This window comes from Phacochoerus africanus, chromosome 3 (assembly GCF_016906955.1).
Source record: "Phacochoerus africanus isolate WHEZ1 chromosome 3, ROS_Pafr_v1, whole genome shotgun sequence".
NCBI classification, from domain to species: Eukaryota; Metazoa; Chordata; class Mammalia; order Artiodactyla; family Suidae; genus Phacochoerus; species Phacochoerus africanus.
In genome coordinates, this window is record NC_062546.1 from 141,213,236 (window position 1) to 141,233,735 (window position 20,500).

Below are 20,500 nucleotides of genomic sequence, written 5' to 3' on the forward strand. Positions count from 1 at the left end.
CACCAGAGTCCAGGTCCCAACCCTATCGCCTGCTGACACACCCTCCCTCAAGCCTCGGTTCAAATGGCAAATCTGGGTGGTTTTCCTTGGCTCGTGGCCCCTTCAGGCCTACTGACTTCACTCAGCTTTCCTGTGCTTCCAAACCTCAATGGCAGCAACTCTCACCTTGTAGCACAATTGTTTATGTATGTGTCTTATTCATCTTCTTTTTTGTATGGCCCCACGGTATATGGAAGTCCCTGGGCCCAGGGATCAAATGAATCTGAGCCAGAGCTGTGACCTAAGCCACAGCTGCAGCCTAAACCACAGCTGAGGCAACGGTGGATCTTTAACCCACCGCGCCAAGCCAGGGATCAAACCTGCAATGCCACAGAGGTAAGCCGGATCATTAACCCACTGAACCACAGCAGGGACTCCATGTCTTATTCATCTTTTTGTCTCCAGCTTGGGGCACAATAGGCTCTCAGTATATGCGTGTAGAATAAATACATCAATGATAATATTCACTGTAATTAGTAACCAAATCTAGGTTGACTAATAGCCTTTCATCTCTTGAATTTCTCACTGACCCTTCTCTATTTTCACGGAATAATAAGGAACAATTATAAGGAAAAAAAAATCATTGACTATGATTCTCATGTGGTCTAAAAAGCCAAATGTTGGAGTTCCTGTCATGGTGCAGTGAAAACAAATCCAACTAGGAACGATGAGGTTGCGGGTTAGATTCCTGGCCTCGCTCGGTGGGTTGAGGATCTGGCATTGCTGTGAACTGTGGTGTAGGTTGCAGACACGGCTCGGATCCTGTGTCGCTGTGGCTGTGGCGAAGGCTGTAGCTCTGACTTGACCCCTAGCCTGGGAACCTCCATATGCCACGAGTGTGGCCCTAAAAAGCAAAACATAAAAATAAAAACAAACAAATAAATAAATAAAATAAAAAGCCAAGTCTCCACCTTTGATTGTATTATTTCCTCTGGAAAGCTTTCTCGTTGACCAGAGGACATGGCTGAGCTCTATTCAAACCCATGCTTCTCTCATCCTTGTCCTCAATTACAGAGACACTACCAGTAAACTCTGTACTGGACCAAGTTTACACGAAGCAGGTATAGACACACTCTGTGCTGGACCAAGTTTACACAAAGCAGGAATAGACACATGATATGGAAACACTGGGTCCATTGAGAAGTTGGAAATTCTCTTTAATGTAACATTTTGGGTCCGTGCTTTTAAGACCTAGAAATGAAGGACCAAATGTTCTTGAGGGTAGAAAGGCCTGTCTTCTAATGCTTCCTTGTCTGACAGTTTACCCTCCTAAAAAAAAAAAAAAAAAAAAAAAAAAAAAGCTGTACTTTTCCCCCAACAAGTTCTATGGATAGAGAATGTGACAAGTGGTTCCGTTATTTCAAAAGACCACAGCATGGTGGCTGCTCTACTGCATTGACCTAACCAAGAGCTGGTCAACTATGAATGATTTAGCACTGGGTTCCCTGTGGGGCCAAATATCTACTGAATGTTCACCAAGTGCCAGGGCCTTGTATGTTCACAAGGTCCTTTAAATATTCCCAGGAACCTGTGGAGTAGAAACTACTAAGTGGTCCAGGAAACTGAAGCTCAGAGAAGTGAAGCAGCCCAAAGGTACACATACTTCTACGAAGTGACCAAGATATATCAATCTCCACGTTCCAACATCAGAAAAGGTTTTGGTAGTGTCCCAGCACCAGAAAAGGTTCAGCCACAGGTGAACCATGTCCAGGGCAGCCTCTTGAGATTGATGATCCTCGGGCAGGCAGAGAAGGGGCAGGGGGCATGGCCAGAGAGCATCCATAATAATAGGAAGAACCAAAAGTTTTGTTTGGCAGCCAGAGATGTAAATTTACATCACTGGCTTCAGCTCATTCCCACAATTTAGGCTGCCTTCTATACCCTCAAGGACACTTTTTTTTTTTCTGGCCATGCCTGTAGCATGCTAATGTTCCCAGGCCAGTGATTGAAGCCAAGCCACTCAAATGACCCAAGCCGCTTCAGTGACAATGCCCCAATCTTTAAGCCACAGAGCCACAAGGGAACTCTGGAATTTTCTTTTCATAAAACATGAGCAATTTTAGCATATGATTTTTGCAAAAATCTAAATATATACTAACTCCTCAATAGTTAGTCAAGATACCAAATACTCCTTCTTGAAGCAATCCTAAATAACCCTATGTCCCCTGCCCTACAATGTTTAAAGCCTTTCAAAAAATTCAATGTCGAGTTCCTGTCGCGGCATAGCAGCAACAAATCAGACTGGGAACCATGAAGTTGCGGGTTTGATCCCTGGCCTTGCTCAGCAAGTTAAGGATCCGGCATAGTGGTGAGCTGTGGTATAGGTTGCAGACGTGGCTCAGATCTGACGTTGCTGTGGCTGTGGTGTAGGCCAGGGGCTGCAGCCCCAATTTGACTCCTAGCCTGGGAACCATATGCCGTGGATGCGGCCCTAAAAAGCAAAAAAAAAAAGAAAAGAAAAGAAAAAAGAAAAATGCAATGGCATGCTTGAGAGCATGGGGGATGATTTAGCTAATAATGTTCTAGCTCTCAGGTTTCACTAGAAAGTAAGACACAATAAAATCAGGTAAAGAGGAAAGAATTTTCAATTCTAAAGATTCTAAAAAGTAACATTTTAGTTGTTTATTTGTATACTATTTTAAACCCGCAATCAATTTACCAACTAATGCAATCACTACATCACCACATTTTGTTAAATCCCCTCTAGAGACCTAAAGTAGCCTTTAAAATTTACTTCTAGCTAAAAGTCAAATTCTGTTTGATTTTATTACATCGCTCATTCAGTTTTTCCTTAGAAAAAATAAAGAAAACTAAACATTTAAAAACTTAATACTGGAGCTCCTGCTGTGGCAAAGTGGATCAGCAGCATCTTAGGAGCCCTGGGAATAGGGTTCGATCCCCTGATAGGCACAGTGGGTTAAGGTTCCGGTGTTGCCGCAGCTGTGGCTTAGGTCTCCACTGCAGCTGGAATCTGATCCCTGGCCCAGGAGCTCCATATGCCAAAAATGAAAAAAAAAAAAAAACAACTGAAAGCTTATCCTAGATTGAGTGTCATCATTACTGCTACCCCCATTCTCCCTTAATTGTTGCAATGCCTGTACTTACTGTTTGGTTCCCCTAAAGCTTTCAAAATGTGGCGATGTGAGGGAGCAAAGGTGCCCTTTAGCCTGCCTTTTCCTTAAAACTGTATATTAAAAGTTATTCCTGGAGTTCCCGTCATGGCGCAATGCTTAACAAATCCGACTAGGAACCATGAGGTTGTGGGTTCGATCATTGCTCTTGCTCAGTGGGTTAATGATCCGGCGTTGCCCTGAGCTGTGGTGTAGGTTTCAGGCACAGCTCGGATCCCGCGTTGCTGTGGCTTTGGCGTAAGCCAGTGGCTACAGCTCCGATTTGACCCCTACCCTGGGAACCTCCATGTGCCGCGGGAGCAGCCCAAGAAATGGCAAAAAGACAAAAAAAAGTTACTCTGGTGTGTTCCTCTCAAACTATAACTAGCTAATCCTCATTCGTAATGTTGGCAGGGAGAGAATAAGATGAGAAGGGGAAAATCTCTAATTTGTCATCAATAAAATAAATCAGGAAATATAGTCTTTAATCTTAAGAGTTCCATTTACTGATTCAGTCATTTATTCACAAAATTGATGGAAATTGTTAACAAGGAGTTAATTAATTTGTCACCTGATTACCACAGTTAATTAACCACACTGACTTAATCTTCTTTGAAAACATCAACTAATCATTTCCCAGGTGTCAGGGGGTACACCGTTAAATAAAAAATAAACTCCTGTCCTCCCCTTCAAGGGAGATTTCTTGAGTGTGTTTTCTTTGCAGATTCCAATCCAGCAACAACCCAAATTATAGGGAATTTTTTTTCCTATATAGCTGTACTGAAAGGGCGTTCATCTTTCCAGAGTTTTTTCCTCCATGTAATAAGGGAAAAGCCTTGCAACCTTACATTCATCCATGTCATTTTGAATTACTTCAAAAATGAGCTAGAAACACTTCCTGAATGAAAATAAACAAAAGAAAGGCAGAAATTGAGGCTTTTGTATGGGAAAGTGACTTTGAAAAAAAAAAAAGAACTTAGAAACTTTGTTAGGAGGGTATGACCACAATGGAATAACCTAAGGGACCTGAGAGAGTGGGGTGGTGTTGAACTGTTCTAATCCCCACCATGTTGCCGGTTACACAAATATATACACATTTTAAAATTTATAGAACTATACACACACATTATTTCAGTCTATGTTAATTTTTAAAGTAATAAAATAAGGCACTTAATTAATGCTAATATTCATGCCCCCTCCCTATGAAAACTGTAAAATCTTATTCCTTTTATTTTATTTTATTTTATTTTATTTTGACTTTCTAGGGACTCACCTGTGCATATGGAAGTTTCCAGGCTAGGGGTCAAATTGAGCAGTGGGCCTACGCTATAGCCACGACACCACAGCAACACAGGAGCCTTAATCCACTGAGCAAAGCCAGGAATCAAACCCACATAACCTGCTGAGCCACAACAGGAACTCCTTATTCCCTTTTTTACGGATAGAAGAATTAAGGCCAACTACTTGCCTTCACTGCAAAAAAAAGTGGAGGAGGTGGGCAGTCTAAGAAAACTAACTCCATTAGACAAAGTCAGAAAGAAACCATCCTGGGTCTCGTGTGAGTCCAGTTCCAAGGCTTCTCCGTAAGATAAAGAAAACCGACTGTCTTTGATCTACCAAAGCACCCACAGAGCATGAAGGCCCGGAAGGTAACCAAAGCCCCAGGTCACTTTGACAAACCTCCCAAAGAGAAAGTGCTAAAGGGCCTCAATCAAACATCAATCCTCTTCCCTTCACTTTCTCATTCCTTCAATCACAACAAAATGCTTGAAAAATAAATCTGGATTACAGTGGGATTTTGTTGCACATATTCACAATCAGCAACAACCATTAAAGACCTCTTTGATTTCCCTTCCAAGGAAGTGAAAGTGTTCAATACAATATGCATCCTTCTTAGCTTAAATCCCATGTTTTCTCCTGTCTGCCCTGCCAGGCTTAATTATTTACAGCAAGAAGCATTTCATTTTTTCTGTCTTCCAATTAGTATGTTCAATTTTTAAACAGTGCATTTTGTTTTTCACTAGAATCTCAGCTTCCAATGATTACTTAGCAAATTCTTTCAACACCTCACTGCACCAAATATTGGGAAAGAAGTGAATTTTTATGGCAGAGGTGAAGTGGAAAAATAATTTGGAGTTGTGGTACATAAAAATTAACCATTTAGCAATGGACTTGGGAAATGTGTGGACTGTACTTTGCTGGTTTGCAAATTCTTTTTTTAATTGCATGCTAAGAAAGAAAATAGTCATGATTATGGTCTGGAAAAATTACAACTTTCATTTACACTAAATCCAAAAGCACCCCCTCAAATTGAATCCCTAAGGAATGATTAATGGAGAGCTGCAACTCTCTTGCTTTTAGGATCAACCCTTGCTTTTATTCTAACATTTCAACAGAGCTCACTGGAGGAAGGAGAGCCTCGCTAGGAGGTACAAAGTTACATCTATGATGTCCACATGACAGATTCGCAGCAGAAAATCCCCATAATGTTATCCTAAGGAAAAAGCACAAGCAATAACACCTTTTCCCCCAGAGAAGCTGATTTAGGCAAAATAACTCAGAGATGAAGTTGGCTCCTTTTTAAGACTCTCATCCTCTTCCTCTGTCCAACATCAAAACATGAGCTTTGGGTCTTGTTCTCTCTGAACTTTTCTCTGATAGACGTTTACTATGCATTATTATCTCAACTACCTACTTTACCAGACAAGAGTAGACATTCCTCTGCACTTAAACCAGAATTTCAGTGGGGGAGTGTCTTACTTTCAAGAATTGGCCCTAAGTGTCGGCACAGATCTCTCTGGACAGAGGGAGAGATGCTTTGGAGCCAAGAGATCTTCCAACATGTCCAGCTCAGAGGCAAATGCCTTCCTCATCTCTACAAGAGCAATCTCCTCAGACAGAGGCACTATCCTCCTGCTGCTCCTTCTTACCCACAGTAAGAACATGTAAGAATAAAGGCTCCAAGTTTGTCTTGGCTCCACCGCTTATAATTATCCATCTGGCTTTGGGGAAACTACCTCACTTGTCCCCATCTTGGTCCTTTATGCATAAACTTCAAACTGTTAATGAGGGAGATGAAATTATACCTGTAAAACACTTAGGACTGTGTCAGGCACATAGAAAGCATTCAAAATTTACCCATAATTACTCTAGCTCTTTCTCCCAACTTCTTTACCCAACCATCCATGTCACTGAGTCACTCCTTTGCTTCTGACCTATTTGGTTATGGCTGTCATCAAAGAATGAGGTCTGGGAGTTCCTGTTGTGTCTCAGTGGTAACAAATCTGACTAGTATCCATGAGGACTGGGTTCGATCCCTGGCCTTCCTCAGTGCGTTAAGGATCCGGCATTGCCATGAGCTGTGGTGTAGGTCACAGACAAGGTTTGGATCCCTTGTTGCTATGGCTGTGGTGTAGGCTGGCACCAAGAGCTCTGATTTGACCCCTAGCCTGAGAACTTCCAAATGCCATGGGTGCAGCCCTAAAAAGTTTAAAAAAAAATAGAGAGAGAATGAGGTCTGATGTGAGAGAATGAGGTCTGATGTGAGGAGTGTGCTCAGGAATAAGCAGTCATGGGCATTTTTCAGCAGTCTGGCCCTCTTTGGTTGGGCCCATTTTTCCTCCATTCATCAGGAACAAGACCCATGAATGTCCTGATTTGACATGTGATGTTCTTTCCTCCATAGTCCATGCTGCCTCCCTGAGTTGGGAAACCACACCCCTCTTCAAAGAGGGTCTTTTGTCTGATCAAGGCTGCTTCTGTGCCATGGTCTCGGACAGATTTCTTTTGTGTCCTGTTTAAACACAGAATGACAGTCCACTAACATAAAGTCTACAAACTTTAGCTTAACTTTTTGTAAAAGCCACTGTATCAAATCCGTCCTTAAAATAGCAGAATGACCCATTCTGTACATACAGAGGATTCTCAGAGGGTAACCAACATGTCTGGGGTGGAAGTTAACAAGACCAATGCAGAATCAGCTGCTATCAAAATACACTGGAAAGCATCAGTAGTTGCGGGGCAGTGAGGCGGAGGAAAGGGGAGAGTCAAATGGAGAGAAATAGCATTGCTAAGCCACTTGTTTTGATAGAGACAGCAATTTTCTTTTTTCTCCATCAGAACGCTGATGGGGCCTCCAGGAGCCTGGAGGAATTAAGGGCTGGTAATACCAGTGACATGAGCTAAGACTGCTCTTCCTAATTTTAGCACCCATGGTAGCATCTATCCATCCACCCATTCATTCAGCTTACATTTATTTAGTTAGCCCTACTCTGGATACAGGGCTAAGACAATGAATAAGAGAGAAATATGCCTGCCCTCAGCATTCTCCTGTGGTGCATCAGGTTAAGGATCTGGCATTATCACTGCAGCAGCTCAGGCTGCTGCTGTGGGGCAGGTTTGATTCCTGCCCTGGGATCTTCTGCATGCCATGGGTTGGCCCCCAAAAGGGGGGGGGGGAAGGAGATACAAAGTGAATCAAAGAACAAATTATATCATATTGGATAGTGGTTAAGTGTGATGGAGGAAATAAACAAAGAAAGAAATCAGAGAAAGTGACACTGAGAAGATGACCTATGAGCAATGACCTATAGAAGGTGAAGGGTAAATGTGAGGCAAGAGTGTTTTCCTAAACAAGGCCTTAAGGGGCTCACTATGTTGAGAAAAAAGCAAGAATATCATTGTGCCTAATGCACTGTGAGGGAGACAGTTCAGGGAGGTGATGTAGAGGCCAGATATCATTAGGGTCTACTTAGACAATGACTCCTTATGAGATGGGAAGTAATGGCAGGCATGGAGATGCAGAGATGCACCACCTAGATTCCCCTTCAAGGAAAGACCAGCTACCTATTGCACCTTGGAGGTCCACCCTGGTTGTAGCAAGGCACATTGCCAGGGGCCATGCCCTTCCCGGGGCATTCCACATCCAGCAATTGAGGAAGGCCCATTTGCTCAGTGAGACAGACACAGAACAGCCACTCTAGCTCCAGAGCTGCCCACTGGGTTGAGCAAGGCCTTCTTCCTCCACCCAGTCCTGCTCCCTCCCCTTCCCTTCACAGACACTGATCTTAATAAACACCTTGCACTCCAAACTCCATCATGGATTTTGTTTCTGGAAAACCCAACTTGGATGGGACAGAAGCCACTGGAGCTTTTGACGATCCCATGTTGCAACTGCTGTGGCGGAGTTTGTAAATATGGCACAGGGTCGATCCCTAGCCCCCCAAAAAATGAAAGCTAAGATCCAATAACATGGAGGTCATCAGTGACCTTGGTCAAAGAAATGCCTGTGAAAGGTGGTGGGAGAAATGTGAATGCCATGGATTTGAGAAAAACTGGAGAGAAACTGCAGTGGATAAAGACAAATTCGCCAAGGAATTTTGCCAAGGACCAGAGAAAATAAGTGATAACAAGAAGGGAATGTAGGAAAAAGATTTTATGAGAGGAGACAAATTGTGAGAGGAAAGCAAGTGAATGAATTGGATGTACTACAGAGCATGGAAGTTCATCCAGAGTGGCAGGAGGAAAGACAGAATACACAGGCTGGGAAGTATGGGCAACGATGCAGTTATGGGAGTTTGTTGAGTTCTGTTGATTGTTGCTTATAAGAAATGGTATTGGAGTTCCCATTGTGGTTCATTGGGTTATGAACACAACTAGTATCCATGAGGATGCAGGTTTGATCCCTGGCCTCCCTCAGTGGGTTAAGGATCCAGCGTTACCGTGAGCTATTGTGTAGGTCAAAGACACAGCTCAGATATGTCGTTGCTGTGGCTGTGGCACAGGCCGGCAGCTGCAGCTCCAATTTGACCCCTAGCCTGGGAACCTCCATATGTCTTAGGTGCCACCCTAAAAAGAAAGAGGTTTAAGGAAAGAGGACTAGACCACTGAGAGTGGAGGCAAGGAAGTGATGTTAATGATGGGTCATAAAATATAAGCTGAGGGAACTCCCATCATGGCGCAGTGGAAACGAATCCGACTAGGAATCATGAGGTTTCGGGTTCGACCCCTGACCTCAATCAGTGGGTTAGGGATCTGGCATTGCCGTGATCTGTGGTATAGGTTGCAGTCGCGGCTCGTATCCAGTGTTGCTGTGGCTGTGGTGCCGGCTGGCGGCTACAGCTCTGATTGGACCCCTGGCCTGGGAACCTCCATGGGCCACGGGTGCGGCCCTAAAAAGCAAAAAAAAATATGTGTGTGTGTGTGTGTGTGTGTGTGTGTGTGTGCGCGCGCGCGCGCACTCGCTGAGGAAGTAAATAACTAAGGGATTTAAGGGTCAGTGAAGAGGTGTCAGGATCAATGGACTCTAAGTTCCAGTGGGGGCCACAAAGATTTATTTGGGCTTAGGATATTAAGTGAATGAACTATAAAGTTTTCCAATACTGACATTCCAAACAAGGAAGAGACAGATGCTTTAGATCCCAGTGGGCTTTGTTGGGGATGCTCTTGAGATGAATCCTTGACTTGAGTGAAAAAGGATGAGAAGACCTCCAACAGTGGTTCAGCTCAAAGAATCTCAGGTTCTTAAAGTGGGAGGAGTATCCAGGGAGGAGTTCCCATCATGGCTCAGCAGAAACAAATTTGACTAGTATCCATGAGGACGCAGGTTCAAGCCCTGACCTTACTCAGTAGGTTAAGGATCTGACGTTGCCATGAGCTATGGTGTAGGTCACATGTGTGGCTTGGATCCTGAGTTGCTGTGGCTATGGTGTAGGCCAGCAGCTACAGCTCTGATTTGACAGCTAGCCTCCATATGCCATGGGTGCAGCCCTAAAAAGACAAAAAATAAATAAAAATAAGAGTATCCAGGGAAAGAGCAAAGAATACAATTAAAACACAAACAGTGCCTACAGGGAGGGGTTGTCATTGTTGGCCAGGAATGGGGCAGTGCTTCATGTTGGCCCGAGTTATAAAAGAGGAGTTTCCCTTTTAATTGTAACTACCTTGTTTTATTTTGTTTTTCTTTTTATAGCTGCAACTGTGGCATATGGAAATTGTCAGGCTAGGGGTCCGCCAGTGCTGGTGCTGTGCTGCGTCTGCAACCTATATCACAGCTTGTGACAATACTCATGGTAATGCCAGATCCTTAACCCACTGAACAAGACCAGAGAGCAAACCTGCATCCTCACAGACACTATGTGGGGTTCTTCACCAGCTGAACCACAACAGGATCTCGTTGTAACTACTTTGTAACATCCACATTCAAAAGAAAGAATCACGTCTAGGTCACTTATGATGGAGCATGATAATGCGAGAAAAAAGAATCTATACATGTATGTGTAGCTGGGTCACCATGCTGTACAGTAGAAAACTGACACAACACTGTAAACCAGCTATAATGGATGAAAATAAAAATCATTATATATTAAAAAAAAGAAAGAATAGATTTAAAGGAGTATCCTTCACTGCTACTAGAAGGAATCTGTCAAGTTAGTTTCAGTTTACAAAACTAAAAATGAGAGGTTACATAGATCAGTTGTTTCCAAACTGTCTAGCTCTCAGAATTATTTGGAAACTCTTAAAAAAATAAAAAAAAAAACAACAGATTTCCATACTCCTACTTAGTGTGTGTTTTGGCCTAAGAATCTATATACTATTTAAAGCTCCCCAGGTGATTTTGATGGTATGCCAAGTTTAGGAAGCTAGCAGGGTCCCTAGAGATTATATCATTCTATAAATTGTGATGAAATAATGAACTTGATAACATAACTGAAATCTTCTCAAAGTTGAATTGTCCCTAGATTGGATCAAGAAAACATGTAGCCCCATTTGCCCAATATAATATAACAATATGGGAAGCCAGGCTGAAAACAAACCTGAAACCTAGAGAGGAGCAGAGTCAAGAAAAACACAAAGAGAGAGAACTGGAGCCCTGACTGCACCTTACCTGAACCCCACGCTGCTTCTAGAAGTTTTTACTTACATGAGCCAATAAATACCCTTAATTGTTTACACCAGTTCGAGATGGGTTTTATATTTCTTACAACAAAAACTCTCCTCCACTCCTTTGCCACATCAAAATCAAACCAGTGTGGAAGTAAAAACTAGCATTTTCTCCTCCCCCTTTAGTGAGATTAAAAGGTAGGTAAGACTGATATATTTCTGATAAGATTTCCATCTGTAAATTCCACTTTACTCAAGGATTTCCCTATTGAAATAAATGACTTTTGATTTTTCAGCCTTTAACTAAGAAAAAGTTCTTGTTAATGAGATTGAAAACTAAAGAATTGGGCCCAAAATGACAAACAACTCTCTGACACTATAAGACAGGATGTCACTATATGGTAATGAAAGAAAGTCCAGCATAACAGAATCAGAGCTGTGGTCTTCTTCCTCTTTTTCAGGTTTCCTCAACATTCACTATCACAATGTACATCAATACATCAGAGAGTAAAGACTGATTTTCAAAGTTACTAAGAATCTTCACGTGGTTGTTGGTACAGAAACTTTAAAGAGACCTCTGGTATTGCTTCCAAACTTAGAATCTCAAGATGTGGACAATAAACAAGCCATTGTATCCAAGGTAACAGTGGCTTAACTTTTCAAAATACAGAATGGTAATTACATTTCCTGCTTTCATTCATTTTTCACTGTTTCCAATAACCCTGGAGGTCAGGCATGACCTGACAGCTAATGACTAAAAGCATAGAGATTTCAGCATGAAACTTCACATCAGCTAATCTGTCATTTTCTGGGACAGACATTATTTCTTCACATTGTGTTTGGCTTTGTCCTAAATCACAAGAGCCCTACTACCAAAGTTAGCCACCTTACTTTTGAAAGGATATTTCCAGTTCTCAGTACATGCTATTAAAAATAAGACTTAAACATCAGCAAAACTGAAGTTCCCATCGTGGCTCAGTGGTTAACGAACACAACTAGTATCCATGAGGACAAAGGTTCGATCCCTGGCCTCAGCAGATTAAGGATCTGGTGTTGCCGTGACCTGTGGTGTAGATTGCAGACTTGTTGCCATGGCTGCAGTGTAGGCCTGCGGCTATAGCTCCCATTCAACCCCTAGCCTGGGAACCTCCATATGCCTCAGATGCAGTCCTAAAAAGAAAAAAAAAAAATCAACAAAATTATATTGGACATTTCTGAATTAATCCAGTGAAGTGTGAAAGATACCTATTCTACCATTTACAGAGGGGAGTTCCCGTTGTGGCGCAGTGGTTAATGAATCCAACTACAAACCATGAGGTTGTGGTTCAATCCCTGGCCTTGCTCAGTGGGTTAAGGATCTGTCGCTGCCGTGAGCTGTGGTGTAGGTCGCAGACGCGGCTCGGATCCCGAGTTGCTGTGGCTCTGGCGTAGGCCGGGGGCTACAGCTCCAATTAGACCCCTAGCCTGGGAGATTCCATATGCCTCGGGAGCGGCCCTAGAAAAGGCAAAAAGACCAAAAAAAAAAAAAAAGGTCCTTAGGATATATGCTAAGGAATCTTAGATTTGTACCAAGGTGCATTCTGTCTCCATAGAAGCATCTTAATATTTCTCCAACTCTTCTCTCTTCTTTCTCTCTACCCCTTTCTCATAGCCAAGGCCCAGAGTCTAGGAAAGGCCCAACATCTTAGGAATAGACACAAATGATGTAAGTTGGGAAAGAAACAAGGGCCTAGGATTTGCTGCAAAATGAACTAAAATTGACCCATGAGCTCCTGTACTCTGATCTCAGCTCATTTTTCACAATGTTCCTATCCATCACAAAGGTCTGTTCCAAATAACAACCCTTTAGGCTGTAAACCAACATCCAGAAGTCCTTCTTTCTCCTTTTCTCCTTCTAAATTTAAAGTTGCAACATGATCAAAATACAGCACCATGGAGTTCCCGTCGTGGCTCAGTGGTTAACGAATCCGACTAGGAACCATGAGGTTGCGGGTTTGATCCCTGGCCTTGCTCAGTGGGTTAAGGATCCGGCGTTGCCATGAGCTGTGGTATAGGTCGCAGATGTGGCTCAGATCCCGAGCTGCTATGGCTCTGGTGTACACCGGTAGCTACAGCTCCAATTGGACCCCTAGCCTGGGAACCTATATATGCCGTGAGAGCAGCCAAGAAATGGCAAAGACAAAAAAAAATATACAGCACCATGTCTTTTGCTTTAATGTTTTCATTAATTTTCCCCTTCAATTATTGAGTTATCACGGACTTGCCTGCTCTTGAGAAATGTCTATAGCCTTTTCAAGTTTGTCTTCATACATAAAATGGAAAAATGGCTTTATCTGATAAGGTGTTCTAGACACCTGTTTTTGCAACTCCTCTTCACCTTTCTCCTGGGAGCCATACCCTATTTTCCTTCCAAGGTCTGTCTAGTCTGTAGCTTCAGGGACCAAGCATGTGACCCAAGTCTAAGCTCCAGGCATAGTTCATGTCCCTGGACACAGTGATTGCTTCTCCACTGAGTGTATGACCTGAGCAGAACCCCTGAAAGGCAACTGAGACTTCTGCAGAGTAATATTAATACTCTTGCTCTTTCCCATTGGACACGACATGAAAGGATGTGGCTTCAGAGGCCACCGACATGGATCTTATAACACCAGAGAAGAATACACTAGATAACAGTCATCTCATAGTCAGGAGACAGAAAGAGAAACTAGAGGAGTTCCCGTCATGGCTCAGTGGTTAACGAATCTGACTAGGAACCATGAGGTTGCGGGTTCAGTCCCTGCCCTTGCTCAGTGGGTTAACGATCCGGCGTTGCCATGAGCTGTGGTGTAGGTTGCAGACACGGCTCGGATCCCGCGTTGCTGTGGCCCTGGCGTAGGCCAGTGGCTACAGCTCCGATTAGACCCCTAGCCTGGGAACCTCCATATGCCGCGGGAGCAGCCCTAGAAAAGGCAAAAAGACAAAAAAAAAAGGAAAGAGAAACCAGATAAGAATGACGTGGGCTGAGCCCCCATTTTTATTAGGTTGAACCAAGCAAAAGTGCCATATTTCACTATTTCTGACCTGAAAAAAAAAAAAAAGCAATCACATATGGCACAACTTCATAGCTGTATCCTCTCGATTATGTATTTCAATAAGTTCTGGCTTCAAGTAGGTTTTTTTTTTTAGGGCCTCACCCGCGTCATATGGAGATTTCCAGGTTAGCGTCGAATCAGAGCTGTAGCCTTAGGCCTTCATCGCAGCCACAGCAACACGGGATCCGAGCTGAGGCTGCAACCTACACCACAGCTCCCGGCAATGCCAGATCCTTAACCCACTGAGTGAGGCCAGGGATCGAACCCACATCCTCATGCATGCTAGTCAGGTTCGTTAACTGATGAGCCACAATGGGAACTCCATGGCTTCAAGTAGTTTAACTTAGGTTTCCACCATTTACAAACCTAAGAAGTCAGACTAATATGTAAGGGTGCTATAGCCACTAAAGCACTATGCCAACATGCACTCAAAGGACCACCTGTATTTTTTTTTTTTTTAAGATACCGGGATACAGTATCTTCTTCTCCTTAAGTTTGGAAAAAGTTAAATTCCTGAAGAATGATGATGGATAGAAATAAGTATGAGCTGGACAGAAATATGAGACCTCACAGTCTAAAAATTAAACACATATCACACTCAGCTCAATTAATTGGCATAACCACCCCATAAAGCACATGCCCATTGTACAGATAAAACCAATCCAGAACAGTTGAATGTGTACTCAATTTCCCAGATAGTAAACTACAGAGGCAAGTTTCAAACCCAGATCTTCTAACCCCCCAAATCTCACACTCTTCCCACTTTGTCTCACAGTGCTGACATTGCCAAGAAATTCATTAGGAAACATTTGCACAGACCTCTATAGAACATGGGAAGCATCAAAGAAATGTCTGACATTTCAAAATATCTACTAATCTGATCATTCTAAAGAAGCAACCCAGGGAGTTCCTGTCGTGGCTCAGTGATTAATAAATCTGACTAGGAACCTGAGGTTTGGGGTTCAATCCCTGGCCTCGCTCAGTGAGTTAAGGGTCTGACATTGCTGTGGCTGTGGCGTAGGCTGGGGGCTACCGCTCCGATTAGACCCCTAGCCTAGGAACCTCCATATGCCTCGGATGTGGCCCTGGAAAGGACAAAAAATAAAAATAAAAATAAAAAGAAAGAAAGAAGCAGCCCCAGACTCCCAAGGTTGAAATGTGTCAAATCTTTCTAATAGTGAAATCCTAGCCAGGATTATTACGAACTAGAGAATGATGATCTCAGAATCTCAAATGCAAAGCTGCAAGCCATTTTAATTATGAAATCTAGACTCTCTTCAGTTCTCATCCTCCCTAACCTTTCTGGAGTATTGATACTGTTGACTCTCTTACACTGGAGAACAAATGTTTGTGGAATGCCACAGTCACGACAACTTTTTTCAGTTCCTCAAGATCACAGCATTAACAAGAATATGATATCGCTATTTGCGTTCTACCAACAAAGGAGCCATCACACTCGTTTACCCCATACTAGAATAGGGCTTTACAAGTGGTACCTTTTCAGTTGTTCTCTAGCGTGCAGTTCCTTCCTTTTCAATTCAACAAACTGCTGTAAGCAACCTCAACTTTCTACACAGCTTGATCTAGCTACCAGAACTTAACAGAAACTTCAAAGACAACGTGACGATGTGCTTCTGGTCACAGAGGAAATACATTTAGGTTCCCAGAATCATTATTTTAAAGTGATTTCTTAAAAAAAAAAAAAAAATTTAATTTACATTTTTTGAAACCTCTCAATGTTCTGAGAATGCCTACCAAAAGAACGTGGAAAGTGATTAACCAAGACCAATAATTACCTTGAATAAGACTACAAATCTAATTACATGGCAGCCTTCATTAAGAAACCCAGAGGATCATCAGGAATGTGCTTTGATGGCCCAAGGTTTAGAAAACTGGACCCAGAGGTAGACTTTGGGATCTGGGGCACTGCTGTGGCATAAGGTCTGGACCAAGCTAAAAACACATGGTTACATTAACCTAAGATTCAGAGTTCCCGTCATGGCTCAGTGGTCAAAAAACCCAACTGGCATCCATGAGGACACGGGTTCCATCCCTGGCCTCACACGGTGGGTTAAGGACCTGGCGATGCAGTGAGCTGTGATGTAGGTCACAGACTTCACTCAGATCCTGCATTGCTCCATTTCCACCACTAGCCTGGAAACTTCATATGCCGTGGGTGCGGCCCTAAAAAGACAAAAGACAAAAAAAATTAATTAACCTAAAATTCATTCTAGCCCTACGGCAGGCGACCCATCCAATTTAAGAAGATTCACCAAGATCATCTTTTCATCATACTTTGCCTCATTTGATTAGTCAGGATCAACGCAAAAGGAATCTAGAAGTCCCCTCAACCAACCAGACTGGGGACATTCAAAAGACAATAATGGTCCTGCACGCAAATCAGAACACAGGGCACATGCCCTTAGGCAAGGCACTTAGTCCCCACCCTTTCACTGCTTTCGATCTCCCTTCAGGGTTTAGTTACTTAATCTATGAAATAATGCAAGTAGACCAGCTGATATCTAAGGTTTCCTCCAGCTATAAAAATTCCAATTAAAACAAGACCAGCACTCAGCTGAAGGGAGTTTAAGCAGAAGCCCCAAAGACTGGTAAGGAAGAACTTCAATAAGAGAAAGAGAAGCCAAATGCTGTGAAATAAAAACATCAGCAGGTATTAGCGATGTGATGGAACCAAAATGTTGCCTCTTTGTTACTGGCCACACAATCCTTTTAAACATATAAACTGCACACAAAGATATAACTGTCATAAAAGCTGATACTGTTGAGAGCACCAAATGTCTATTAGATGAAAGAATATCATTTTGCTTAGAATCAGTAACATTTTCTTAAAAAACTTCAACTCACACCCTGGGATGTGGGAATTCCTCAAAGAAATGTTAAGTGGAAAATAGTTAAAGACTTTCCTATGTGCATTTGGAAATTAGAAATATGAATGGTAAGCAAAAAACATTAAGTAGCATTTATTGTTGATCAATATAATTTAAAAAGCTCCTGGTTCATGATCATTGTCTACAATGCCTTATCTAAGCACATTTATGTGTTTATGTTCAAAAAATGTCACGGAATAAATTCTCTTATTTTCATTATCAATTTTACAGATAAGCAATCTGAGCCAAGCAAAGTTAAGTGACTTCCCCAAGGTCACACAGCCAGAATGTGGTGAAGGCCTTGTTAAAAAGTGTTAGGGAAAATACAAATAAATTTTTGGCTGCAAATCTTTTTAAAGACTAACTATAAAACACTGGAAAATATTTTGAAAATTTCTAAAGATGAAAATTTTGCACTAAGACCCCACCTAAAATATTTTATGCTAAACAAGGCATTTACAACGTCATCATACTTTACTTCATCAAAATCAAAACAACAGGAATCTGGAAAGCTCCTTCAACTCCCAGGTGAGGACATTCAGAGGACATGTGCATAAAAATGATCAAGTAGGAAGACTGGGAGTGAGGATACTAGGATTCAGGTGAAGAGAAACCTAAAAGGAGTTTCTGAAAATACCCAGTTAGGGAGTGGCAAAGACTTAGAAAATACCCCTCGGCTTCTTTAGTAACTTTACCTGAGGACAGAAACTTAGGAGGCATGACATTTTTAGTACAAAAGAGACAGAGAGCCACAAACTGTAGCAGTTAAATTATAGCCTCTGGAGTCAGAATCTCTTGGCTCTGATTTTCTAGCAGTATGACCTTGGGCGAGTTAATTGTTCTATGCCTCCATTTCCCATGTCTAAAATACTAAGAGTACTGACTTCAAAGGAGTATTACAAAGATTGTCAATAAGTGCAAAGTACCTAGAACAGGGCTGGCCTCATATGTAAGCGTACAGTATGTTTCTATTACTATACATATTACATACATTATATACTATACGTATTTTTATATATTATTATTACAGAATGAAAGCTGGATGGATCTAAACTACCAAGAGTGAGTACAGGTTATTTGGTGACTAACTAGTCAATCCAGGGGAGAGAATATCTGTTTTGGCTGTCTGGGGATAACCTAGACATAGCCCAGTTGAATGCCGACATGATTTCCTTTTGCCAGGCACTGACAGGAACATATAGTAAATCCTATGGCTATATTTAGGACATGAGATATATATAACCCTAAGCACTGTGGCAAACTCTCCACAATTATAATAAATCCTCCGTTTTTTTCTGTGTTACCAACACGGAGAAAAGGTGCTCAAAGTTAGAATTATTAACGATCTCCCCCTGCCTCCCCTCCTTTTCCAAAGATTTTTAAAAGACCAGTAGCGTTTGTTGGCGTTTCCAAACTTCTTCCCAGTAAGTCTGCAATGGGTACTGCTAGGAGTTGCTGTATAATTACTTAGTTGATTCCCTCTAAGGAGCTTATGCTAAGAATTGAAGAAAGAAAGCAGATTAACCATTTGAATACATGCCACAGCCCATCCACAAGCCCTCCCCTCTCTCCGCCATAAATGGGGGCTTCTGCAGTCCCCACCCATCAACCCCAATATGTGATCCAGGGATCCAGGGAAATCAATTTATTGCTTTGGCTAATCCTACAACAATAGGGGTTTCATTTTCATTGTAGGGCAATTAAGATGTCGGAGAAGGAAGAAGCAGGAGGAGAAGGAGGGGGGGGTCCTCCCACCCCCACAGACAGATTAGTCCCGGTGGAGGCAGCAGCGTCCGCTCTGTCTGTCTGGCGGTCGGTCACACGCAGCTCTTGACTGCTACCTAGCAACGCAAAGCCAGGGAGAGAGCTCGCCGGTTCCCCGGCCTCCTCCTCGCCCTTCCCATTCATCCCTAGCGCTCGAGCTCGCGCTCTCTCTCTCTTCCTTACACTGCTCGCCCTCGCTCGCTCTCTCTCGGCTCTCTCTTAGCTCTTTCTCTCTCTTCCTTCCTTCTTCTACTCTCTACTAGCTAGTTTTTCTCTCCTCTTCCCCTCTTACTATTTTTATTTCCCTCCCCTATTTTCTCCCCTACTCTTTCCCTCGCCTGTTTCGATAAGAAAAACAAACAAAAAAAACAAACCAAAAACTCCCCGACAACTTGAGAAGTTTACAGCGCTTCATAGCTAAAACTTTCTCCATTCGAGCTCTCAAAACTCCTGGCCGCGCAGACGGGCCCCATTCATCAACACAAAAGCCTCCACACTCCCGGTTGGAAAGGGAAACCCTTCAAGAAAATGCTCCAGCATATCGGCCGCTCTCTCCGCCAATCCCTCCTCCCGGCCTTATCTTGGCTCGTAAATGATCTTTATCGAGATGCAGTCTCTTGGGGGTCACGGCGAGACCAAGTTTCGATGGTGAAGAGGCGGGGTGCTCGAGCCCGCAGCCTGGGCGCGCAAAGGGTCTCCCGTACTGAGCGCTGCAGGTGGAAAACTGCGCACGGAGCCGCTCAGTCCTGGACAGAGTAAACCAGTGGGGGGAGCACGCTCTGGAACCGCGGGGAGAACTACAAAGTGCCTTCCAGAAGGGTTGAGACAAACCCCCGTGGGAACAAAGGCGGGGTCCCCATGGGGTGCCCTGTCACCGAAATTGGAGCGGCTGCTTTCTCAAGTTTGCAAGAGTTCACAGGCTAAGGAGGGGCGCTCACGGTCACCCTCTCTGGGAAACCTGAGTGCCTCTCGGGGGGAGAGGCTGAAGCGCCGCCGCCTGCTCCTGGCCTCTGCCCGCCGCGGCCCCTAAGCCCGCCTGCGGACCCGACCCTGCTACAGCCTTGGAAATCCCACGCTCCGCTCAAAGCTCGGGCCAGTGGGCGCTTACCTCTGCCACTGGCCGGCGCCAGGCAGGCGGCGAAAGCCAGCAGCAGCGTGCATGCTGCCGCCGCCGCCCGGCGCTCCATCCCTGCGACGGTCGGGGTCCCCGGCCTCGCCGTTCCTTCCCCGGGAGGTGGGCGCGCGTCGCACTCAACACCGCAGCGCCTCCGCTCAAGAGCGCTCCTTCAGGCCCGCACCTCGGCGGGCTCCCAGTGGCAGAAAGCCGGGCCCCGCGCCTGAGGCATCCCGTTTTCTACCCTCGCCAGTCCCCACCCTCCAGACAGTGCATAAAGCCCTTTAGACCCGCCCGCCCCGGAACTAGCATGCGGGAATCCCGCGCGGCGGGCCTCCGACCGCCGGGCCCGCCCCCTGCACTTTGCAGCGCCCGGAGGAGCGCGGACCCGAACACACGCGTGCACACTCACGCATGCACTCCTACAGACACAGCCTCATATACACAGAGGCACACAGTCTCACACGCTCCCTCACGCGGGCACACACGCAGTCACACATGCACGCACACTTCACAGGTACACACGCTCACTCATGTGTGCACACCCGCTCCTCACAGTCATACTCTCACACTGACACACTCACACATAGGGAGGATTTGCCTCCGCACAGAAGTCGGCTAGGCGGTCCACAC

The 20,500-nt window shown here is 43.9% G+C and overlaps 1 protein-coding gene across 1 annotated transcript in view; it reads right to left on the bottom strand.

Moving 5' to 3' along the window:
- Positions 1-20,101, bottom strand: part of LRP2 (LDL receptor related protein 2) — a 186,653-nt gene extending 166,552 nt beyond the window's left edge. Inside the window, exon 1 of the mRNA XM_047772813.1 lies at positions 19,862-20,101. Coding sequence (XP_047628769.1) covers positions 19,862-19,940 — 79 coding nt within the window. The 5' untranslated portion in view covers positions 19,941-20,101. The remainder of the gene's footprint in view (positions 1-19,861) is intronic.
- Between the last annotated feature and the right edge of the window lie 399 nt (positions 20,102-20,500).